Source organism: Anopheles stephensi, chromosome 2 (genome assembly GCF_013141755.1).
Source record: "Anopheles stephensi strain Indian chromosome 2, UCI_ANSTEP_V1.0, whole genome shotgun sequence".
In the NCBI taxonomy this organism is placed as follows: domain Eukaryota; kingdom Metazoa; phylum Arthropoda; class Insecta; order Diptera; family Culicidae; genus Anopheles; species Anopheles stephensi.
This window is the reverse complement of record NC_050202.1, coordinates 21,903,812-21,924,122: the sequence shown is the minus strand read 5'-3', so window position 1 is coordinate 21,924,122 and position 20,311 is coordinate 21,903,812. Positions and strand designations below refer to the sequence as shown.

General features: G+C 41.5%; 1 protein-coding gene across 1 annotated transcript; it reads right to left on the bottom strand.

The window, feature by feature from the left end:
* Positions 1–3,502: 3,502 nt before the first annotated feature.
* Positions 3,503–15,002, bottom strand: LOC118503182 (esterase B1-like). Its single transcript, XM_036036158.1, has 4 exons — positions 14,142–15,002; positions 13,809–14,063; positions 10,603–11,633; positions 3,503–5,214 (listed from the first exon to the last, which is right to left on the bottom strand). Exons 1-4 carry the CDS (start codon positions 14,421–14,423, stop codon positions 4,968–4,970), a joined length of 1,815 nt encoding a protein of 604 aa, XP_035892051.1. The 5' UTR covers positions 14,424–15,002; the 3' UTR covers positions 3,503–4,967.
* Positions 15,003–20,311: the final 5,309 nt, after the last annotated feature.

Sequence of the window (20,311 nt, the reverse complement as noted above, 5' to 3'; positions counted from 1 at the left end):
AACAAGTCCAAATAGCCAGTTACAATAACACCATAGAGCTTCCATCTACGTTTTTTTCCTAAGTTGTATAGCAGATTGCATACTTTTAGGCAAATTACCTGTAATGTTATATTCTAGCCTTTTAAGCCAAATAGTTTTAAAAGCCCAAAAGAGCCTTTCAACATATAATTTCGAAACTAGAAAAAAACACATACCAACTACCCGTGTATCATGTGGCAAACACATCACCTACCTAGCAATCTACAAAGTAAGAAAATCAGACGACTATCCTTGCGACAGCGAAGCAAACCCCATTTCCTTTGACCTTAATGTTTCCATAATGTGCTCCCTAGCTAAGAAAGAGTCTAGCGAATGTAAATTCTTGCGACTGTTGCTTTTTTTTTGTAACGTAAGGTAACTAGAACCCTTAATCTTTTATGCACTGAGCAGACTGCAGGACTGCAGTTGCTGTGGTGGCTGCTGCATTCCCCAAAGGTACCTATTACCCGCGGGTCAAAACATTTGTAGCATCCCTCTCGATGGGCACATTCCTGATAAAGCTCAAGTGTACACGTGAGGAATGATTGGTTTGGGGGACGATTTCCTATGGCACATATCGGTTACCCCGGGTGTAACGAGGTGCCAGTGTAACACTATACACGACCGATATTTATGATTGGTGGTAGCATTATGCATACACCCACGTCTGGTGTATGCATACACCCACCGGAGTATGATCATCATCATAATAAGCCACAGCCAACACCTTCAAGAGCACCTTTCGAGCTCCAACCTTTCTCCAGAACCAACGTGCGAAGGTGTGAAGAAGCAGAAGCGAATAAATTGGAATCAAAGTTCATCCATAAATTACACCAATCCTACGGCTATACACACTGCTGCTACTACTACTACCGCTCCTCCACCAAACTTCAAATGCAAATGAACGTCACCCATAACCGTGTGGCCCCGCAGGGAGAACGACGCCGATCCACTCATCTTTCTCGGTTCCATTTCGATAGTTTCCGATTACGCTCCGGTCGGGTGGCCATTTGCCTGGATGCACCCGGATGATGCACAAGCATGCCAAGGAACTTTCACCCGCCAGTGTAGACGGCAAGCGGCATCGCAAGGCGAAATAAAAATGTGTCTTCCCCTGCTCCTTTCCCACTCGTTAAGGTTGACCTGTTTGATGCATTATTCGTTATGAAAAATGTTTGCAGTAGATGGTCGGTGCCGCCATCGGTTAACTGTGAACTATTGACCATGTGCCAACCAGTGTGCACAGTGAACCGTGTTATTGCGCGGCGGATATCTATTTCACGATTTGCTGTACCTGTTTTTTTAGCTGTGCTTATCATCGTTTTCCACCCCGATACAGATAAATCATTTCGATTTGTTCTAACGAATAGTTTTTTTTTTCTTCCACTCGCCTTTTCTCCGTACTCGAGGGTGCAATTTTAATATCCGTTACATAAAACGCAATAGTTTGCTGTTTCCGTTCGATTTTTACGTTCCGCTGAGTTCCTTGTTCTTGTTTTTAATTAGCAGCGTCTTACAATGCTGATGTTTTAATCAAAACACGGGCAACAATACAGGGTAAAGATATTAATATCGGGTTTTTTGTAATAGTTTTAATTATTTTGTTTGAAAAATGCTTAGTCCTTTTCTCATTTTCAAATTAATTTCCCAATGTTCATTATCTTGTTTTTTAGTTTTTGCTTTCAATCAATGGCTCGTCGTTGTCGTGTTTTAAAAATAAGTAGAACAATAGTGATGATGATCTCACCACTACATGCAGGAAAGGCTATATAAGTCCTGATTATCTGTTACAAATTGTAAAGACAAGTTGTCAAAAACGGAAGATTTGTATTATGACATCCGTTTGTGTTGTCTGTTGGAAAAAAGGAACTCAACGAAAGACAATCTTACAAATACAATGCCAAGAATTTGTATTTTTTAACACAAACGGAAACTCGTATCTGTCAAACTGTTTTCCGTCACCTATTTGCAACGGAAAGGCGCCAAACCCATTCGTTCCTATGTTTTTTCAGTTCGTTTTCGAACCAGTTCCAACCAAAATGTGAGTATTTTTCTTCATAAAGCATCTGAATGAAGTAATCAAGAGTTTTTGTGCAAATATAAATGATATAAACATATATAACTGTGCTGGTTGCTAGTGTGAAACGGCTGCTCCGCGCTAATATTCGCGTTGCAGCAGGAGATACTGCTGTTGTTGTTGTTGCTTTTGTTAAGCTTAGCTGTGGGATGTTGTGGCCGCATGGCCATGCACATCCAGTCCAGCAAAATCGACAGCAACCAAAAACAGCGGAATCCAAAGGATCGAACATAATACGAAGCAGACGACGTTGTTTAGCAAGATCTTCCGTTCTTTCATCATCACTACTGCTATCATCGCTCACATGATTTGAAAAAATCATTTTGATAATTTAAATTTCAGCTTCAACACAAAATTTCCTCCCAATAAAAACAATTGTATTTACTTTTTGTTTTGTTTTTGTTGGTTTCGTCACTTTGACTGATTGATTTTGAAGGTTTAACGAAAAAATTAACTCAACGAATCTTGTCTTTCACAAGAATGGTTTCATAATACAAATCTGTTTTCCGTTTGTCTTGGCTCACTTGACTTGTGACATTTCCGTTTGTATAAGAAAATCGACGCTATAGGATAAAGAACGGTGAAGCTGTCATTAAAATATTTGTGTCATATTTTATCCATATACTAGTAAGCGAATGAACGTTTTTCAAATATTAGTCCTTATCCTTTTTTATAAAACATTTATTTAGAAACGTGTTTACAAATAGGAACAACAATGTACAAATTTAATTTAATCATTCACTAACAAAGAGTGACGAAAGATTTCAATGTCAATCACAGCATCATCAGCAGCAGCCAATGATGTGGACGACATAATTAGCAAACAAACATAGGGTTTTACTGCGTTTTTCTGGACATATGCCACTAAGTACAGGCAAACGCAGCATATCAAACGAAAAACGAGACGATGTCAAACACCCTGAAATCACGAGGCTAATGCACTGCTGCAGAAGCTGCCAAGCATCAGCAACTCTGCAACAAACTACGAACTTGTGTTCCAAGGTGTCGATTGCAGGACAAAACAAACATGATGAGGACGGTACGTGCGGTTCATTCTGTACAACAGCGCTCCATGTTTAATTTTCCCATTGGCCAGGAGGTATGCAGCGTGCTGCGCTGAAGGGGCGTCATGTTGGAGCAGTGTATATGATGCCATATTCTTCGCCAGTTTACTGACGGAGTCTTCAAGATTACCTTTGGCACAGGTAATCTCTCCGTCAGTGACTGTCGAAACAGGCACGTCGTGAGGTTCGATGCCATTTGAACATATCCTAGTTGCTGGATGACAATGTGCAGGCAGGGATATGTAGACGGATTAGAGGCGATGTTCGGAGGATTTCCAATCCTAATAAGCCCTAGTTCTAGTCAGCCGAGTGCTATGGAAAATAGTCTTAAAATGCGTTTTTTTGGCTTTTTAGGAGATTTTCGAAGGATGTACACTTTTATTTAAATATGAATGTATTTGATTATTTCTTAATATGTTTTTTTCGAATACTTCAAGTTGTCTTCATTCAAACGAATCATCTCTATTACCGCCGACAGTTATCCTATAAAAAAATAGAGCAGTCCGGTGGTAGATGCCACAATGGCGCCGATCTTCATGCGCCAGAACCGGGGTTCAAATCCCATCCAGACCGTTCACTTTGACAGCTATGGTTATTCCGACTTAACAAAATTAAAAGTATGACGAAACTTTTTCTCTTCTACCTGTAATCCATAAGGCCGATTCACTCGATATGTCATTTGATAAGGTTTGTTTTACAGTTTATCTGTTAGAGAACCGTAATCAGCACTATTGTTTGCCTTCATATCATTAAAGTTTCAAACGAATACCTTTCGTATAAAATATGTTTAGGAGGGGATTGGATGCTTGTCGATAAGAATAAGGATTTAACAGCTATTTACTTTAATTAACAAGACAATCTGGGTAGAAGATAGTTATTTACAAATATGAGACTGAATCCGTCTTTTTCAATTACAATATTCCGATACTTGGGTTAATCTGCACCTTGAGAGAACACTCGATAGCGATTGTGAAGAAAGATAGTATGGCGTTACGCATAAATGGCCTATACGACTTGATGTTCATTGTGTATGTATATTGCATACCTTTAGGCGTCTACAAGGGTACTGTTCATTCCAAATAATAACTTTGAATAAAGTTCGTGTTATTTCCAACTATTTTCCCCATTTTTAGTTTAATGTAACTTCCAAACTACTATTTTAATGATATACAACAACGAAATGTCACCATTCATCTGTGTTTTTCTTGAATTATTTTATTTACTTTCACATACATTGGTTCATGCAACAATCGAGCAAAAACATCTTGGCCAAAAACTGCGTCGTACTATTCCTTTTTTTATCTCTCCTCTCATACTCATTCACTACACTCGATTTCTTCCAACCACAAATCTGCTTAACAATGTGATAAAAAAACGCACTATAAAGAAAGCATCACATTCATATCGGAATTGCAATATGTTCTCGTCTTCGATTTCCTTCCACTGAGGAAGTTAACCTGCACCAACCAACACGAACGAACCGATTCCATTGTCATGATCGGCTTTTCTACTGTCATCGATGTTTTCACCTGAAGCTTTCGGTGAAAATGGAGCAAGTTGATGGAGAGGAAGCGGATTATACAGAAGCAGGGAACACAAAGCGCGCATTATCCTAATTCCAAACAGAGTAGAGATCCCTTTCGCATTCGATCGATCGATCAGCAAAAAGGCATCCAACAGACCCTTCCTTATCACGCCGATACACACACCGCTGATGGAAGTGAAGATTGTGAGGGTTTGTTTTTCTTCCGCCAATCGGTCCCTTTCCCACCCAAATCCACACGCACGGCACGGCACGGCACGCACTATCAAACGTCCTCCGCCGGCTGTTTGTCGATGCTTAAGAATTCACAATCGAACTCGTACAGACACCGGGACACGCGGTCCCAAAGCCGCTGGAACGGGTTTTCGGCATCCGTTGCCGGCAGCAGCTGAATCCGCCGATCGATCCGAAGATAGTGGCGCGCCCGGTTCGGAATCGGATCATTGTAAGGATACCATCGGACGACCCGCTGCCCAACGGTTTCTGCCTTCAACGTTGCCGGAGTCGGATTTCTGCAGCGTTACAAAAAGAAAGGGGAGAAGAAGGAAAAAAAGACGGTATCAGATTAGATAAGACATCGCTGCTCGGTAACAGCGGAACGATGAACATTCTGCGAAGAAAAGTTGAAGCGCAAAAAAAATGGGTGCAAAACGGAAATCTTTCACCCGCCCGAGCATACGACACCGAAAGTCGATCTCGTGTCGATATGGTGAACCTAACGAGTGAAGGGTATTTTTCATTTCCACTTCCGGGGTGAGGGATTTGTTTTTTTTTTTGCGTGTGGAAATCGTGGAAAAACATCGTAACTCCATCGCAGATTGACTCCGGAAGTTGAGATAGTAGATGGAAATTTTTCAAAAATCTTTTCCCATTTGTTTACAGTGCGATGCATAAGTGTAAAACAAATCACAAAAAAATCTTATAAAATTTGGATTTCTTGTTGTAGTTTGATTAAATACTACAAACATTAAAAATAAACTTAAAATAAAGTTTTAAGTAACGTAGTTAAAAAATGTGTCAAAAGCATATAAATTCAAATACGCCTAAAAGTATGCAACAGAAAAGATATTTCAGGATTTTAACATTTCAACACTCCTTTTTAATTTAAAAATTGCATAAGGTAATAAAACTAATATGTTAAACACTAAAATGGATCGTTTTCGTCAAAATCGTCTTATTTGAATCACTTGATATTGTGCTTAAAAAAATCAATATCATAAAACTCCCTTGTTTAAGCCACACATACATACCACACACTGTGGTGAACATGAAAAGAAAGCCGAAAGCCGAAACTCAGCACAATGGCAAAAACCCCACCGAAGAATCGGGGTAAGATTTCCCTCGGAAAAGAATGACAAATTTGTGTAATGGTTCGTAATCGAGTGTAGAGCAGCGCTTTTCCCACAAGCATCTTACAAGCTTTCCGCGTGCCGAAAGCCACACTTTACCCCTTTTTTTTAAACCATTCACCAAAAAAAGGATCCGTTTCTCTCCCTCCTTCTTCTTCTTTAATCCACCCAAAAAAGACCACAACCGAATCACTTTCTCACACACACACATGAATTCGGATTGAACGGGTGCATTCGAAAGCGATTTGAATATTCATGAAATTTATCAATTGCCAACGTTTGCCCCACTCGTAGCCTCGCTCGCTGCAAACAATACGGCAGGCAAGCGAGCGAGTTTATGTTTGAAGAAATGTTTTAAGAAAGAAAATTGGGGGGATTTTTAAGAAAGAGGAGAATGGCAAAGGGAGCTGAACAGTGGAGAACAGATAAATTGGCCAATTTACAGTGATTTCCTTCGGTTCCCTCTTTTTATGGCACAAATTGAAAACTGAAAAATCGGACGACCTGCTTGTCGACGCCATTACGATTGGCGGTACGCTAACCCCGGAGGTTTTCTTTTGTGGGGGGGTCGGAAAATGATGACTAGTTTGCCAGCGAACTATAGTAATAACATTGGGGGGAAAAAATGCTAAGCCTCCGCCCAATGTTTTAAACCTACAACAAAAGGTAATAATGATGGTCATTCGTTCTAGATTGCCTCCACTAACGGATAGAACAGTCACATAACAATGGTGAATTGATCACAGACAAATACACAGATCGAGGGAGGGGTCTAGAAGCTGCCCGCTGAGAAGCAAACTGTGCGCCGTACGATATTAGGGATGATCATTTGCCCTAGTCGCAAACCCAAACTGGTCCATTAAATTAGCTAAGGTACGAGCCCACTTCCTACACCGGACTCGGTGGGGAACAAATAAAATTAGGATAAGAAAAACCTCCTTTTCTACTCTAGCTGGTCGAAGGTAAGACCTAGAAATAAAATCCCTTATATAGCTAGCCCTAGCCGCCCGATTTAGATTTCGTTCTGTTTGGATTTCTTTTGCTCATTTGATCACAAATTGAAACAATCCAGATGTAGGTTTCATTTCACGTAGTGTAACGTTGTCTGATGGTAGGAAATGCCTTTCTCCTTTGAATTTGACCTTATGCTTGTTCGTATGCCATATCCTTTTCTTTATCTTTCTTCATCCAGATTATCAAGGTTAGATGGTTTAGATGGTTTAAGTAATTTTGAACCGTAAAAAAACATTAAGATATTAAATTTTTTAAAAAAATTAAATTTTCTACTACCCGTAAAGTATTCAAAAAAAAATATTTCGCCTAGATGTAGGCAAAACTTAATCACCAACCTGGCAGATAAGTTACAAAGAACCTAAAACTATGCAAACCAATGAGCATGTAATCGATTATTTTAAGTTTACAGCATGCACAAGGTTGTTGACTGAAAAATATGGCATTTTGTTTAATACTCGTACAGTTTTAACAAATGCTGCCGAAAGGGTTTTAATAACACTGTTGAAACTAATCGGTGCAAATGGTTCCATTTTACCCTTTCAAACCTTCTTCCTACACTTACTCTAATCAGCCCTTAAGCGTTCCATGGAAACAGTTACGAATGAGTATGCCATAACATCGGGGAAAAAAATCCCTTCTGGCTACCGTTTTAAGCGCGATACCCGCTCATATATCAAGCGCAACGAAGGTCAATTCCCTTCGTTCCCCTCATGCTCACACTAAGAAGCGAGCATTCAAATTTCTAACCAAAAAAAACCCCCCTACCACCTAACGTATCCTAGCAAAAGTCCATCAGCGATTGATTCGCAACACAAATCGCATTAGCACTCGTTTTGTTTGCATTCGTCTACTTCGTTTATTTTATCCTGCTGTTTTGTGCCCCCTTGCGCAATAAATGCAAAATGAGTTATCTAAACAGTAAGCGTCCGCTCCTAAAACCCCCGTTTGCCCGAGAAAAGTCGCATTTAAATTGACGCATCGAAGCAAACTCGCCTACCGGACAAAAATGATTTCCCGCGCCGCAGGCACAAGCAGCAGCTCCTGGTCGACCGTTTCGTCACCGGCAGGGTGTAGTTTAGATGGACGAAATCAAGCGTAACCAGCGCCGAAAGAGCTCGTAAATAAAATTCGTTTTAAAATTGCCAACGTCAACAACCCGGAAATGAGGTTCACAGAGGGAGCCAAGGTTCGAGTGAGCGCCGGCGAGGTTCCGGAAGCGTCAAATAATTTGTTCCTAAGAGCGTTCAACTTTTAACTCTTTTTGCGAATCAATTCATCGCGCAGCTGGACATTAAACAGTTCTTCAAGAGAAACAATTAACTCTTAAATACGATTAAAGAACAGTGGCATGGAAAGATGATAAATATGTACTTTAATGACAATACGCTGCAAAAAAGGGTTAGTAAAAGTAGTAAACGTGCCTTAAATATAAAGAATCCATCAAAAAGAGGTTTTTGCTCTGCGTATTATAGCACTACGAAAGAGCTGTTAAGCTGATTGCATACTTTAAGGATGAAATACATCAGTGAAGCTACAATTGTGTAAAACTAACTTAAACTATTTGTATGATAACTAAACGGGTCCCTTAACTCCTTTTTACTTTCCCAATTTAAAACTATAAAATTCCCCAGAACGCCTGAAAGTATGCAATATGTTATTTGTTGACGGATATTTAAAGGTCTTCCCTTGAATTAATATTGCCTACTTTTAGGAGTTGATATCCTAATAAAAGGCAAAGGACTTATTGGACAATATTGTTTAGTTTCTTCTGAAGGCGAAATTTCGAAAAAGAAATTTCTACTCTTTTACAAAACACGCCACCAAACAATGAAATATTAACGACGCCATTCGCCCGTATAATCATCGTATGCATCAATTTGATACCTACTCTTACAAAATTTAATGACTTTTGGATCCTTCTTGAGATGCCGCACCCCACAGGGCGTAAGATGCGTTGCGGTTTACACTCTCCACGTGGCACAAAAACGGTAAGCTGCTCATTCAGCTTGATTAAAACCACACCATTCTCAGCTCATTGCAGGGCACCTAAGAGCACACTGCCCAATATACTCTACCCATCCACTCGGATGGCTTACCGGTCGATGATTGATTACACTGAGCATCAGCAGTACCTCTCTGCTACGCCGAACGCTCTGGCCTGGCCTGTCTGCCTCCAATTTCAACCGCTGATGGATGGATTCGATACTTCGCCTGTCAAACCCGGCCCGCCGAGGCGACAGTATTTGCATTTGAAATGCGCAAATAAAGCGCGCGCGTATGAATAAAGCAAATATAATTCAACAACCCGGTGGCCACACGGACTCCCCCAGGCACGAAATGAACCCCCGCGACAATGCGCGAACGTCGAACGACCCCGGCGCTCGGTGGGTTCACATGATTCAATTAAATATCTGTCACGGAGCTCACGGGAGATACACTCCCGATGCTGGGAGACTGTGATGCGTTCAATTACTTGTGAAAGTTTGTCGGTATGTTTGTTTGTTTGTTCATGTGCTCTTTGACATGTTGTTACGGGGCATCGGAGACATCGGAAGTGATACGTACGTGATAAAGGGCAGACAGGTGGCCAAAATTGGGATTATCCTTGGGTGATGGGTGATAGATAATTTGATGACATGTGATGAGTTAATGCAAAGCTTCATTATTCTTGGACCGGTACAGCAATCTTAATCGTGAGAATCATAATGCATTCTTAGAATCTCAGTAGAATATGTAGAATTGAAAGCAATTCAAATAGGACATCGTAATCAAAACAAAATCATGTTTCTTAAAACAAGAATAAGCAAAAATGTTCAGGTGTTTAAAACCAAACTAAAGATTATAAAATACTAGCCGATAGATTTTCAACATTAATTGAGCAAAATATTTTAAATCTAAAATTGTTAGCTATCAGAGAGTTTTTTCAATATTTTTTAAATAGACTATTCCGATTTATTAAATAAATCTATTCCTGCTAGACAGGCCTATTAACATCAAGTAGCCTATGATTGCATATTTGACTTTACTCGTTGCATACTTTTAGGCGAATTTCGTTTTATAAACTGATATAAACCTATTTTAATTGCATTTTGAGGCAGTTAAAACCCAATGATAAACATAATTTATTCCTATTATTGAAAACTACATTAAATGATAAAATAACAAGCTTTTTTCCATAAATTAATTGAGCAAATAGTTAATAATCAAGAAGCAGTTAGAGGAATGCATGCAACCTCATGCTGCAGTAGATTTTAATGCAATTTGTTTTTAACAGAATGCATTCAATACCTTCAAATGCTGAATATGTAATAAAGGTTTAAGTGATCATACACCACACTACAATGATATTTGCTCTGCCGATCGCATACTTTCAGGCTGCTTTATGTGAAATGGTGTTAGCAAATAACCACAAGACAAGTATGTGAAAAAATATATGGCCACGAACCACCATGGCCCACTATGCACCATCCGACCATGCGCCAAATTGAAATGATTGATGAGCATTGCACACGAAACGCCCTCGCTGCACACACTTACCCATATTTGATAAAGTTGCACCACAGCCGCAGCATCCGGCGCTGTACACGACGCTCCGTGCGATACGCCTGCCCGTCGATATCCTGCCACCGGCGGCCACGGTAGAGGTAAGGCGTGAACAGATAACCCAGCTCGTCACCATGCATCGGTCCGGGCAAATCCGGCCGCACTATCTCGTTCCGGTAGTACCAGTGCTTCGCGTACCCGAACGCACCGTCGTACGCGAACAGATACCGGTACACCGGTGCCCGCTGCTGAGTTGCCGCGTGCCGGATGAAGTACTGGATGCCGTAGATAATGTCTGCCAGCGACGCGAGCTCCTGATGGAACCGACGCCTCGACACTGACCTGTTGGACCGTGCCTGCCGATCAACGTACTCTTCCAGCAGCCGGTGAATGATCGCGTTATCGTTCGGGAAGTTTATCGTGGTGTGCGCGAAATCACGCTCGAGAAAAAGGTTCCCGTGCTCGAGTGTCGTGTAACCGACCAGCAGCGGAACGTCACTTTCCGGCGGGCCGTTGCGTACCCGGGCGAACGGATCCGCACCAACGATCCGTAGGTCCGGCTCCGGCCGATAACTGTCATCGGACGGCAGGAAACAGTAGTAGTACAGGGAGAAGAAATGTTTGTGAAATTCTGGCTCCGACGACATGATCTGGGCGACCGGTAGGGACTGGAGCTGTTCGCGGCTGGTGACATCCCGTGTCCGAAGGTACTCCCGTCCGCACCGGTCCGCATCGTAAGTGTACGCCCAGGATTGCGTCATGCTGCCGCTCATGATGATCGCATTGTGGAACAGGCCCTTGGCAGCGGGCGAGTAGAGATGGTACGTCACCGAAGCGGCACCGGCACTCCAACCGCACAGCGTTACCCGGGCCGCATCGCCGCCAAAGTGGATGGCATTCCGAACGGTCCAACGCAGCGCCTCGAGCTGATCCAGCAGTCCGAGATTCGCGTTAATGCCGAGGTCCGGAAGTGAGAGGAAACCGAGTGCGCCCAGACGATAGTTGAACGTTACCACGATGATGCCCTGCAGGAAGAGCGATTGGTGCGATTAGTCATAATCCTGAACCTCGAGTGTTGGCCTGATCATCTGAAAACACCCCGACAGCGCTCGAGCCTACGGAGGATGACGTGCACTGTTACGAGAGCACCAGGCTACTGAGCCTAACTCAATCGGATTGCTAGTTTTATGGCTTACCGGTTGAAGGTGAAATTTAAATTCCGTTTAAAATTTGGTTTTTATTTTAATTAATCCCTTACAATGACGATGCTCTAGCTAGGGAAGTTTTACAAGTATTTTGTATGTCAACAGAAACTTTTGTTGGTTGAGTGTCATTTTCTACTACACAAAGTTGAGGATACATTAATCAGCAATAATGTGCACCAAAATCAATTCAATCAAATCACTCTTAAAGGTCGATTGCATGCAGGCTTAGCTTGATCAATAAATGTCATTGAAAGTCAAATTTTACGAAACAAATCATTTCCTTAATAAGAATCGGGCGAGAATCAACTGAAAATGAGCATATCAAAACCCTTCAAAAGGCTTTTTGCACTACCACTTCACACCATGTAATGAAAATTTAGTATAAGCCGGTATTCACACGATAGGACCGGAGTTCAAATCCCATCCGGAACGCAGGATCCTCGTAAGCAGGACTGACTATGCAGCTACTGGTAAAATCAAGTAACTGAAGGCCAGAGATGGCAGGCCCGAGACCTTTCGAGTATGTAGTGCCAAAAGAAATTATTGTACAAAAAAAATGTAAATAATAATGTAGCAGTGTTTCAAAATTACAAAACATATCTTTTCAATATCATTTTATATTTTTACACACAGTTTCTACACAGTAGATGCATTTAAAATAGAAGATAGTCAGGTTGACGAATCTACTTAACGGGTTTGGCTACCTTCAATGCAATTTTTACAGTCTAGATACAATACAAATAAAGAAAACTTGATAAACCTTTTGATATGACTTAACGGCGTCTAGCCGTCATAATTTAAATAAATAAATCTCTAGAAAAATTAACTGAGGAAAGTTTTTTTAATAATACACCGTACAACGTTAGAGCATTTATACAGAGATAAACCCAAACCCTGTATTCCTCAACGCAACGCAACGCAAAGTTACATTAAGCAAGATAATTGTGAAGAATGCACTCTGATTGTTTATTAAGACAATATTCTTTCTAGGCACTAAAACCTAGAAAGCTAGCTTTCCGTGACTTAGTTTTACCCGATACTGAATAGTCATTCCTCTCTCTGGACAGACTGGACTGACCATCGAATCTGGTTACGATTTGAACCCCGGTTCACCTCGACTACCAGATTTCCTCAATTTTTTTACTTTTTTATATTGTATACGTAATGTAGATTTTACTATTTACAGGCTCTAATAAAAAACAACATAAAAATTTTAAACAAAAATTGATCTTAGATACTATTTAAGCGTTTCTAGGTAAGTGACATAAATAATCGCATAGCTTGCAACATGTATTTGCAAGCCAATTAAATTCAATAATGAAGAAAGTATAATTTAAAACTGATTTGACTTGATGTTTCCTAGTTATTCAACTCACTTTTTTCTTCTTTCCTTCCTTGGCCTTATATCCTCAAGACGTCTCAGAGTCAGTAGTCATTTAGGGCGGTCTGAAAGGGATTTGAACCCCAGTCCTGCCGTGTAAATACCATCGCCGTAATCGCCTCGGCTACCGGATTTTTACAATTTAAATATTTTTTATTATTGTATAAAACTTGTAAATTTTACTATTTACATGATTGGCTCTAATAAAAGATAACATATAAATTTTAAACACACTTTAATTGAAGAAGCTCTTTAAGCGTTTCTAGGTAAGTGACATAAGTTAGTTAGTTAGTTACGAGTAAAATTAAGTCACAGAAAGCCAGAACTGGCAGGCCGAGACCTCTCGAGGTTGTAGTGCCAAAGAAAAAGAAGAAGAAATATCGGTTTCACACCATATAATATGAAAGGCAAAGTGGAGAAGCTGGATAACTCCTTAAATAGCGAAAACGCCTAAGACAATACGTAATCGCTGCTGAGGTTAAAAATTACTGTCATTTTGTTTTAACATAAACTAAAATATACATTACTGGTACTACTCCATTTGCAACCCACTAATACTAAATAATAGCACCAATCAATTAAATTCACTCTCACCTAAACCATCCCCTACCTACCTTCTCCACCAGAAACTCCGGCCCGAAGATGTCCGTCTCAGACGACCCGACCACAAACGATCCACCGTGTATCCATAGCATCACCGGCCACAGCTCACCGGCCGCCGCATCATTCGCCGTGTACACGTTCAAGTACAAACAATCTTCACTCGTTTCCAGCTTATCCGTGTGCGCGGGTGGCTCATACACTTGGAGGCACGCTTTCGAGACGTTTCGAAAGAGACGAGCCCCCTCGAGATAGTACGGTTGTGGATCCTGCCAAGAAAACAACGATCAGCCACACAAACCAACAGCGGTTTCGCGAGCGTCCATGGGAGGAACGAACTAACTCACCTCAAACCGAAGCTCACCGACCGGAGGCTGTGCGTACGGTATGCCCTCGTAGGCACAGTACGTCTTCCCGCCGTACGTGTGACGCCGCGAACCAACGGCAAGACCACGGTCGAATGCCACCACACACTCGGGCGATGATGAATCGTTGCGATCGGCCGTAGCGCGTTGTGCGGGTGAGCCAGCCGATGACAGTGTCACGACAAGCGTTACCAGCAGCGTGAGCGTTATCGACACGACCACCAGCACACGACACTTTGCGGTGGGCCACCGTTCGTTTGCCATTCGGTGGACCAAGGAAAGCTTAGCCGGTTCCGGAGATGATGACGAATCCTGTTCCTCCAAATATCAGTGTCACGGGAATGAATTGCACTCCAAGCGTCCGGTACGCAATCAGAGCTTTACACGAAGAAACCGCAACAACACTCCGAAATTGCACCCGCGTGCAATTCTTCATCGAATGCAACTGCCTTCCATGCCGGTGACTGCCAATTGCACATTGCACCAGCGTCACGGTCGCCACACACACACACACACACACCAAGTGCACTCGGTCGCTGTGGCACTCCTTGTAATGCACCTGCACCGGTTGCTGCTTCTTCTTCGCTGTCCACTTCGCCAAGATGTTTGGGGACAGAAATTCAAATCAGCCCAGCGCGCCAACACGGTGCTGGTGCATTTTTACGTCAACCATGGTACGGAAGGGCCATACACACACACACACATACACACCTTCAATTCAATTACACTCGTTTGTTGTGCATTCTGCTTGGTGACATTTCGGGTTGAGACCTTTTGCAAGAAGTGCTGGTGAGGTAGTGCAGTGATTGGCTCACGTTGGAGCTCGGAATCAAACTGAACGATCCGTATCGAAGGGTGTCGAAGAAATCCGAAATCATCGCTGAATGTTGCCTTTATACCACGGGGAAGCTAGCCATCTTCCAACACTCGTTGGGCCATCATGTTCTTTTTTATGCGTCCCCAGGGATGCATTTCGGAAAAGCGATACAAATCAGTTTGATATAGAGACGATCGGGTTGACGTCAGGCCCGGTAGGGCTGGATAGAATTTGAAGGTTAATCGGCGCGGGTGGTTTGGCGCGGGATATCGGAACCATATCTCTGGAGGAATGTGCGTTGGATCGATTTTGCAATGCTTGCAACGTCTGGCGATCGAACAAAGGAGTGTCTTATGATTACATGAGTAATAGTAAAATGGAATTATAATTTATAATATTTTGCAGACTGTAAAAAAAAAGTTATGCTTTCTGGGATCTTGTGGATAGTCTTCAAAGATTTCACAGGTTAGGCTGGTGTCATTAACATGACGTAACCTGTCAATCACCCCATGATGTACGATCCCACTAATTCCATGTACATTAATGATGTAATTTCTTGAAGCCTATAAATCTTGTCAGTGGATCTTTCGTGGAACCGATATTCAACCACCAACCCATTGCAGCCCGATAGTCATCAGTCAACTGTGACTCATGTGATTCGCCTAAGCTACCTGCAGTTTAGCCTCGAGCCTTTCTAGAGATCTGCGTTCTATATGTAAAATGCAACGCAAAATCATGATCAATGTCGGGGATATTATGCACTCATTCCCTGGAGGGGCTGATGTGTCCCACTTCTGAGACCGCTCTAATTGTTGATGACGACAAAGCTGTACCGATGTTCTCTTCGGTCAGATGTGCGGTAATAAAGCGCTTCTTGTTCGTATATCCGTTTACTTTAACGTTTGGTTATAGCAAGGTGAATGTATGAAGTAATTACAAGAGGATTTTTGTTTATGAAGGAATAGCTAATATTTTAAGAGTTTCTCCCAATGTAAAGCTCTGGATGCAGTACCTACGTACTCTTCATACATGAACAGCGTTGTGAGACAGAAGGTCCATAGAACGATATTCCTCTTGAAGTCTCTGGAAGATGGTGCGGTTGAGTCACACATCTCACACACATCTCAAGCGCGTTACAAGTTTCAGTCAATCTAACTACTCTTGGTTCTAGCCTAATTCATTTATTTTCTCGTTTATTACAATTCCGAAATGTGACGGCTTAACTCTCTTAAGATAAATTCACCACAAAAATTCATACACAGTGACAGATCGAGTCCCTTGGAGAATTCCTAACCAGAATGAATGTTGGAGGCCCGTAACACGTAGTTTTAGGAGGCCCCAAGAGGATATACTATACGAGGCTCTCTTATGGAGTTCAGGAGCACTGCAAATGGTCCCCATGGAGTCTCTCACAGTTTACAGCGGGACGCAGGATATGAGCAGGAAGCAAGGCATCAGCTTAGTTTGCTAACAAAATAATCCGTACTAGATCGTACAGATACTTTTTTTCTGAATTATATAAGTACGGTAGTGCATGTTGTATGTTTCTGGTAAGCAGTACTTGCGCTATCGACGTCTATTCACAAGTCGCTCAAAATCTAAAACCCCTACTAAACTTATGTTATCACAGGGTAATCGCCGAAGTGCCTAAAACCTATCTAAAATTATGAAAAGTAGGGACTATGTTGAATTTTTTTTTAGAGGAGATCACACTCGATCGATCGAGAAAGGCATTACGAAAGGCATCAACTATAAGTAATGTTGTGTCAAGTAGCTTTTTTGAAAGAGGAGGCCTCCTGGAAGCTCCGCGCTTACTACGGCCAAAGAGCTTGAAGAGTGCGAAGAGCTGCCTCATGAAGTCAAAGTGCTACCTCGTGAAGATGAAGAGTTTGAAGCATGTGAAGGAATCCCGTGAGGAAGTTGAACTTGAAGAGTGTGAAGAGCTGCCTCGTGAGGACGTTGAGCTCGAGGAGTGTGAAGAGCTACCTCGTGAGAGCAAAGAGCTTCAAGAGTCCGAAGAGCTTCCTCATGAGGTCAAAGAGCTACCACGTAATGGCGAAGAGCCAGAAGAGTCTGAAGAAGCTCAAAGAGCTATTTAGTGAGGTCAGAGTGTCATATTGAAAAATTCCTCTGTCTCTCTCTCTCTCTTGCACACAATTAACGTGAACCTCTTCTACTCTGTCTCGTTCATGCGGAAATGGTCGATGACGATGGGGCGTTGGTACTACTAGTGAAATATGCATTGAGCTTGAGAACCATTTTGAAATAGAAAAGTGCGTTCATATCCCTCAATTTATTGAGACGAGACCTCCCGGTAGCTGTCGAGCTCATTACCCAACACTAGTTATAAGTGTTCTTTGATAGTTATGTTACTCAGTAATTGGATGTTAGACAGTGGTATTCAGCATGGTCGGCATGCACGGAGCAATTGTCTCATACGATCTTTGACATGTTACCCCTTTTGAACTGTCTCACTGATCACCACATCCACAAAGAAATCCTTCCGAAATTTCCCGACACATCTTCATTAGTAAAAGAACCAAACAAAAAAAAGCAGAAGCCCCCTAATCTGATCCATCATGAACCAACGAACGGGGCCCTGCCCTTTCATTCGTCTGCCCACAGGCGAAGGGGAACAAACCCTTGCTCACTAAATTGCACACATTCCCTGCACGTTGGTTTGGGGATCAATTTGTAATTTCACCGAGCTTTTCCAAGCAATTAGAGCAATCGTCTCGCTTCCATTGCCAGCTGTAGGCCGTTCTGCCATTCTGCCTCGGCGTGTGATTGTACGTCTCGCTCGCTCGCTTAACAGAGAGTTAACACACATCGTTCGTAATCGTCAAGTTTGGGTCCCCGTTTTTCCTTACACGAGTCTTATGATTCCGTGTACGAAGAAGGAATGAAGCTTAACGCCGCACACACGCACACTGGGTCCGGGGCGGATGACTGTACGATTAATTTTAAACACATTCCCCAGCGTTCGTCGGTCGGCAGGCATGGCCGGTCTTATCTAATTTCACCTGTCGCCTGTTCTAGTTCGCTTGGGACGGAATGTTGGAAAAGCGTTTTTTTTTTCCGTGTGTGTTTTTTTTTCGTCAGCGTGCTCCGGTTCCTAGTACGCCCTCTACCATTAGCAAATTACATGTCTTCCATTGGTCCCGGGGCTGTCCCGGTGCATACGTCGTCATACACGGGACGACCACCAACCACAACCGTCTGCATCGGTCGAGTTCTTAAACGAAATACTCATTCGTGACCGTGCTCATTTGTGTGTCTGGCGGGGTCGGTTGGACAAGGCTCCAAGGGCACAAGCATCGGGGCACCTCCGGAGGATGGCGCTGCCGGTATTTAACGTTTTAGCACTGTGAAAGCAACAGCAAAAAATGTATACTGGAGTGATGGCAAAGCGAGAAAATTACACGAAAGGTAATCGTTAGAAAGGTTTGCCACAGGAGACGGGAGAGATCGGGGCCGGGCTGGCAAAAGGGTGCTGGTGGCTTACATTACATTTAAAAATACCTGCTTCATTTGAAGGGACTGAAGCAAATGAGAGCCTTCGGTACGGTGTCACGTCCCTTTTTTTTTTCTTTCCATGCTCTATCTATCGTTTATATCGTATTCCACCATTGAGTTGATCCTTGAATGGGACAGGTTATCAAATTACAATGATACACTTGATGTGCTGGTGTGTGTGGTGTGTGTTCTTTGTGTGCACAAAACTTATTAAAGATGTACGGTCAGTGTGGGCTAAAGGTTGTGCCTGAGGGTCCTAACCTTACCTTTCGGCGGGTTTGGATAGTGTCAATTTGGAGTGCTACACTTTACCATGGTCAGTTAGCTGTCCAAACAAACGCCACTGGTAAGGATAATTGTCATATTTTATTTTTTTCTTCTATTTATCTGCACTTTGATGTTTCTCCATGCCTATTTTTTGAATAAGTATGCTATAAAGTAAAATACTATAGTACTCTGCTTTTGATAAGAGAGTACGTAAGTCAACATTTTTTCCATCCTTTAAAGTATTACAATAACTCAGGGTTTTTTTTTTGTATTTTATAATGATCAAGGTTTTTCAGTTGATAAGGCAATAGCATCCGTTTTTATGGTAGGCTTCTTAGATGAAATAGCAAACAAAGCTAGTTGATTTGGAAACGGCTTCAGATGATATGGGAATCAAATACCTTCTATTGTGATGTCCTCAGATTATAACATAGAAGCCGTTGGCTGAAAACCCCTATAAAAGCTATTGCCTTATCAACTGAAATCCGCTGCATGTTTGTTTTCTCATGAGTGTCCAAAACGTTGAAAACTTCTTCTCCGTTTATTGCTTTTTTATTCATTCAGAACGGCTTTCCTCTTTCACTTTAGTCTTGTGCATATTTTCACGTTTTTATGTATTTATAAGTAACTAATAATCATTTTTCTTTTGCATGTTTTTTTTTATTTTGCCTCCCTTCATCAATTAGCTACCATAGAATCAGCTCTATTTGAATTCCTTCATCTTAGGTAGTTTTTATATTTATTTTTCACTTACAGGGGTTTTCAGTCGACAAGGCAATAGCATCCATTTTTATGGCAGGCTCATGTGATGAAATGACAAACAAAGCTAGTTGATATGGAAACGACTTCAGATGCTAGGGAAATCAAATACCGTTTAATTGTGATGTCCTCTAATGATATTGTCATAGTAACCGTTGATATTCCACGCACTTACTCGAGCGCTGAAAGGACATGTACGATATCAAAGGCTGCTATGAAAATCAACTAGCTTTGTTTGTCTTTTCTGATTTATGTGCACTGTTTTTATATTTTACCCTATGTTTCTTCATTTTTTGCCCATTGTTTAATTTTTTTATGGTCCTTTATTGTTGTTGCATTGTAAGTGTGTTTTTCTTTTAATGAGCCTTTTTATAGTAGATTTTTGCTTACATTTTCTTTATCCAATATACATTTTATCAAAAATAATTTAAATATCTTGTTATTGACAATACTTTTATTTGTTTTCTTCATGTTTTAATCCGTTTTTACTACTTTTTTCCAATATTTCATTTTTAAACTCGCTTTTTACATATTTATATCGCTTTTCCAATGAATTTATCATATCTACTGCATGTACTAGACTGTTACATTCTAGTTCTTCTAGCAAACATTAACTTCTAACTAATCAATATTCCAAACGTAAAACTAAATTAAAAATGCTACACAACTTTACAACATTTTCTCCGAATCCTTATTGCCAACAACGACCGACAGCTGCCGTGGTATGTAATAAATTTGCTCATTGATGAACCAGTCTACCGGGTTGTTGCCTTTCCGCGCACTCATTCATTCC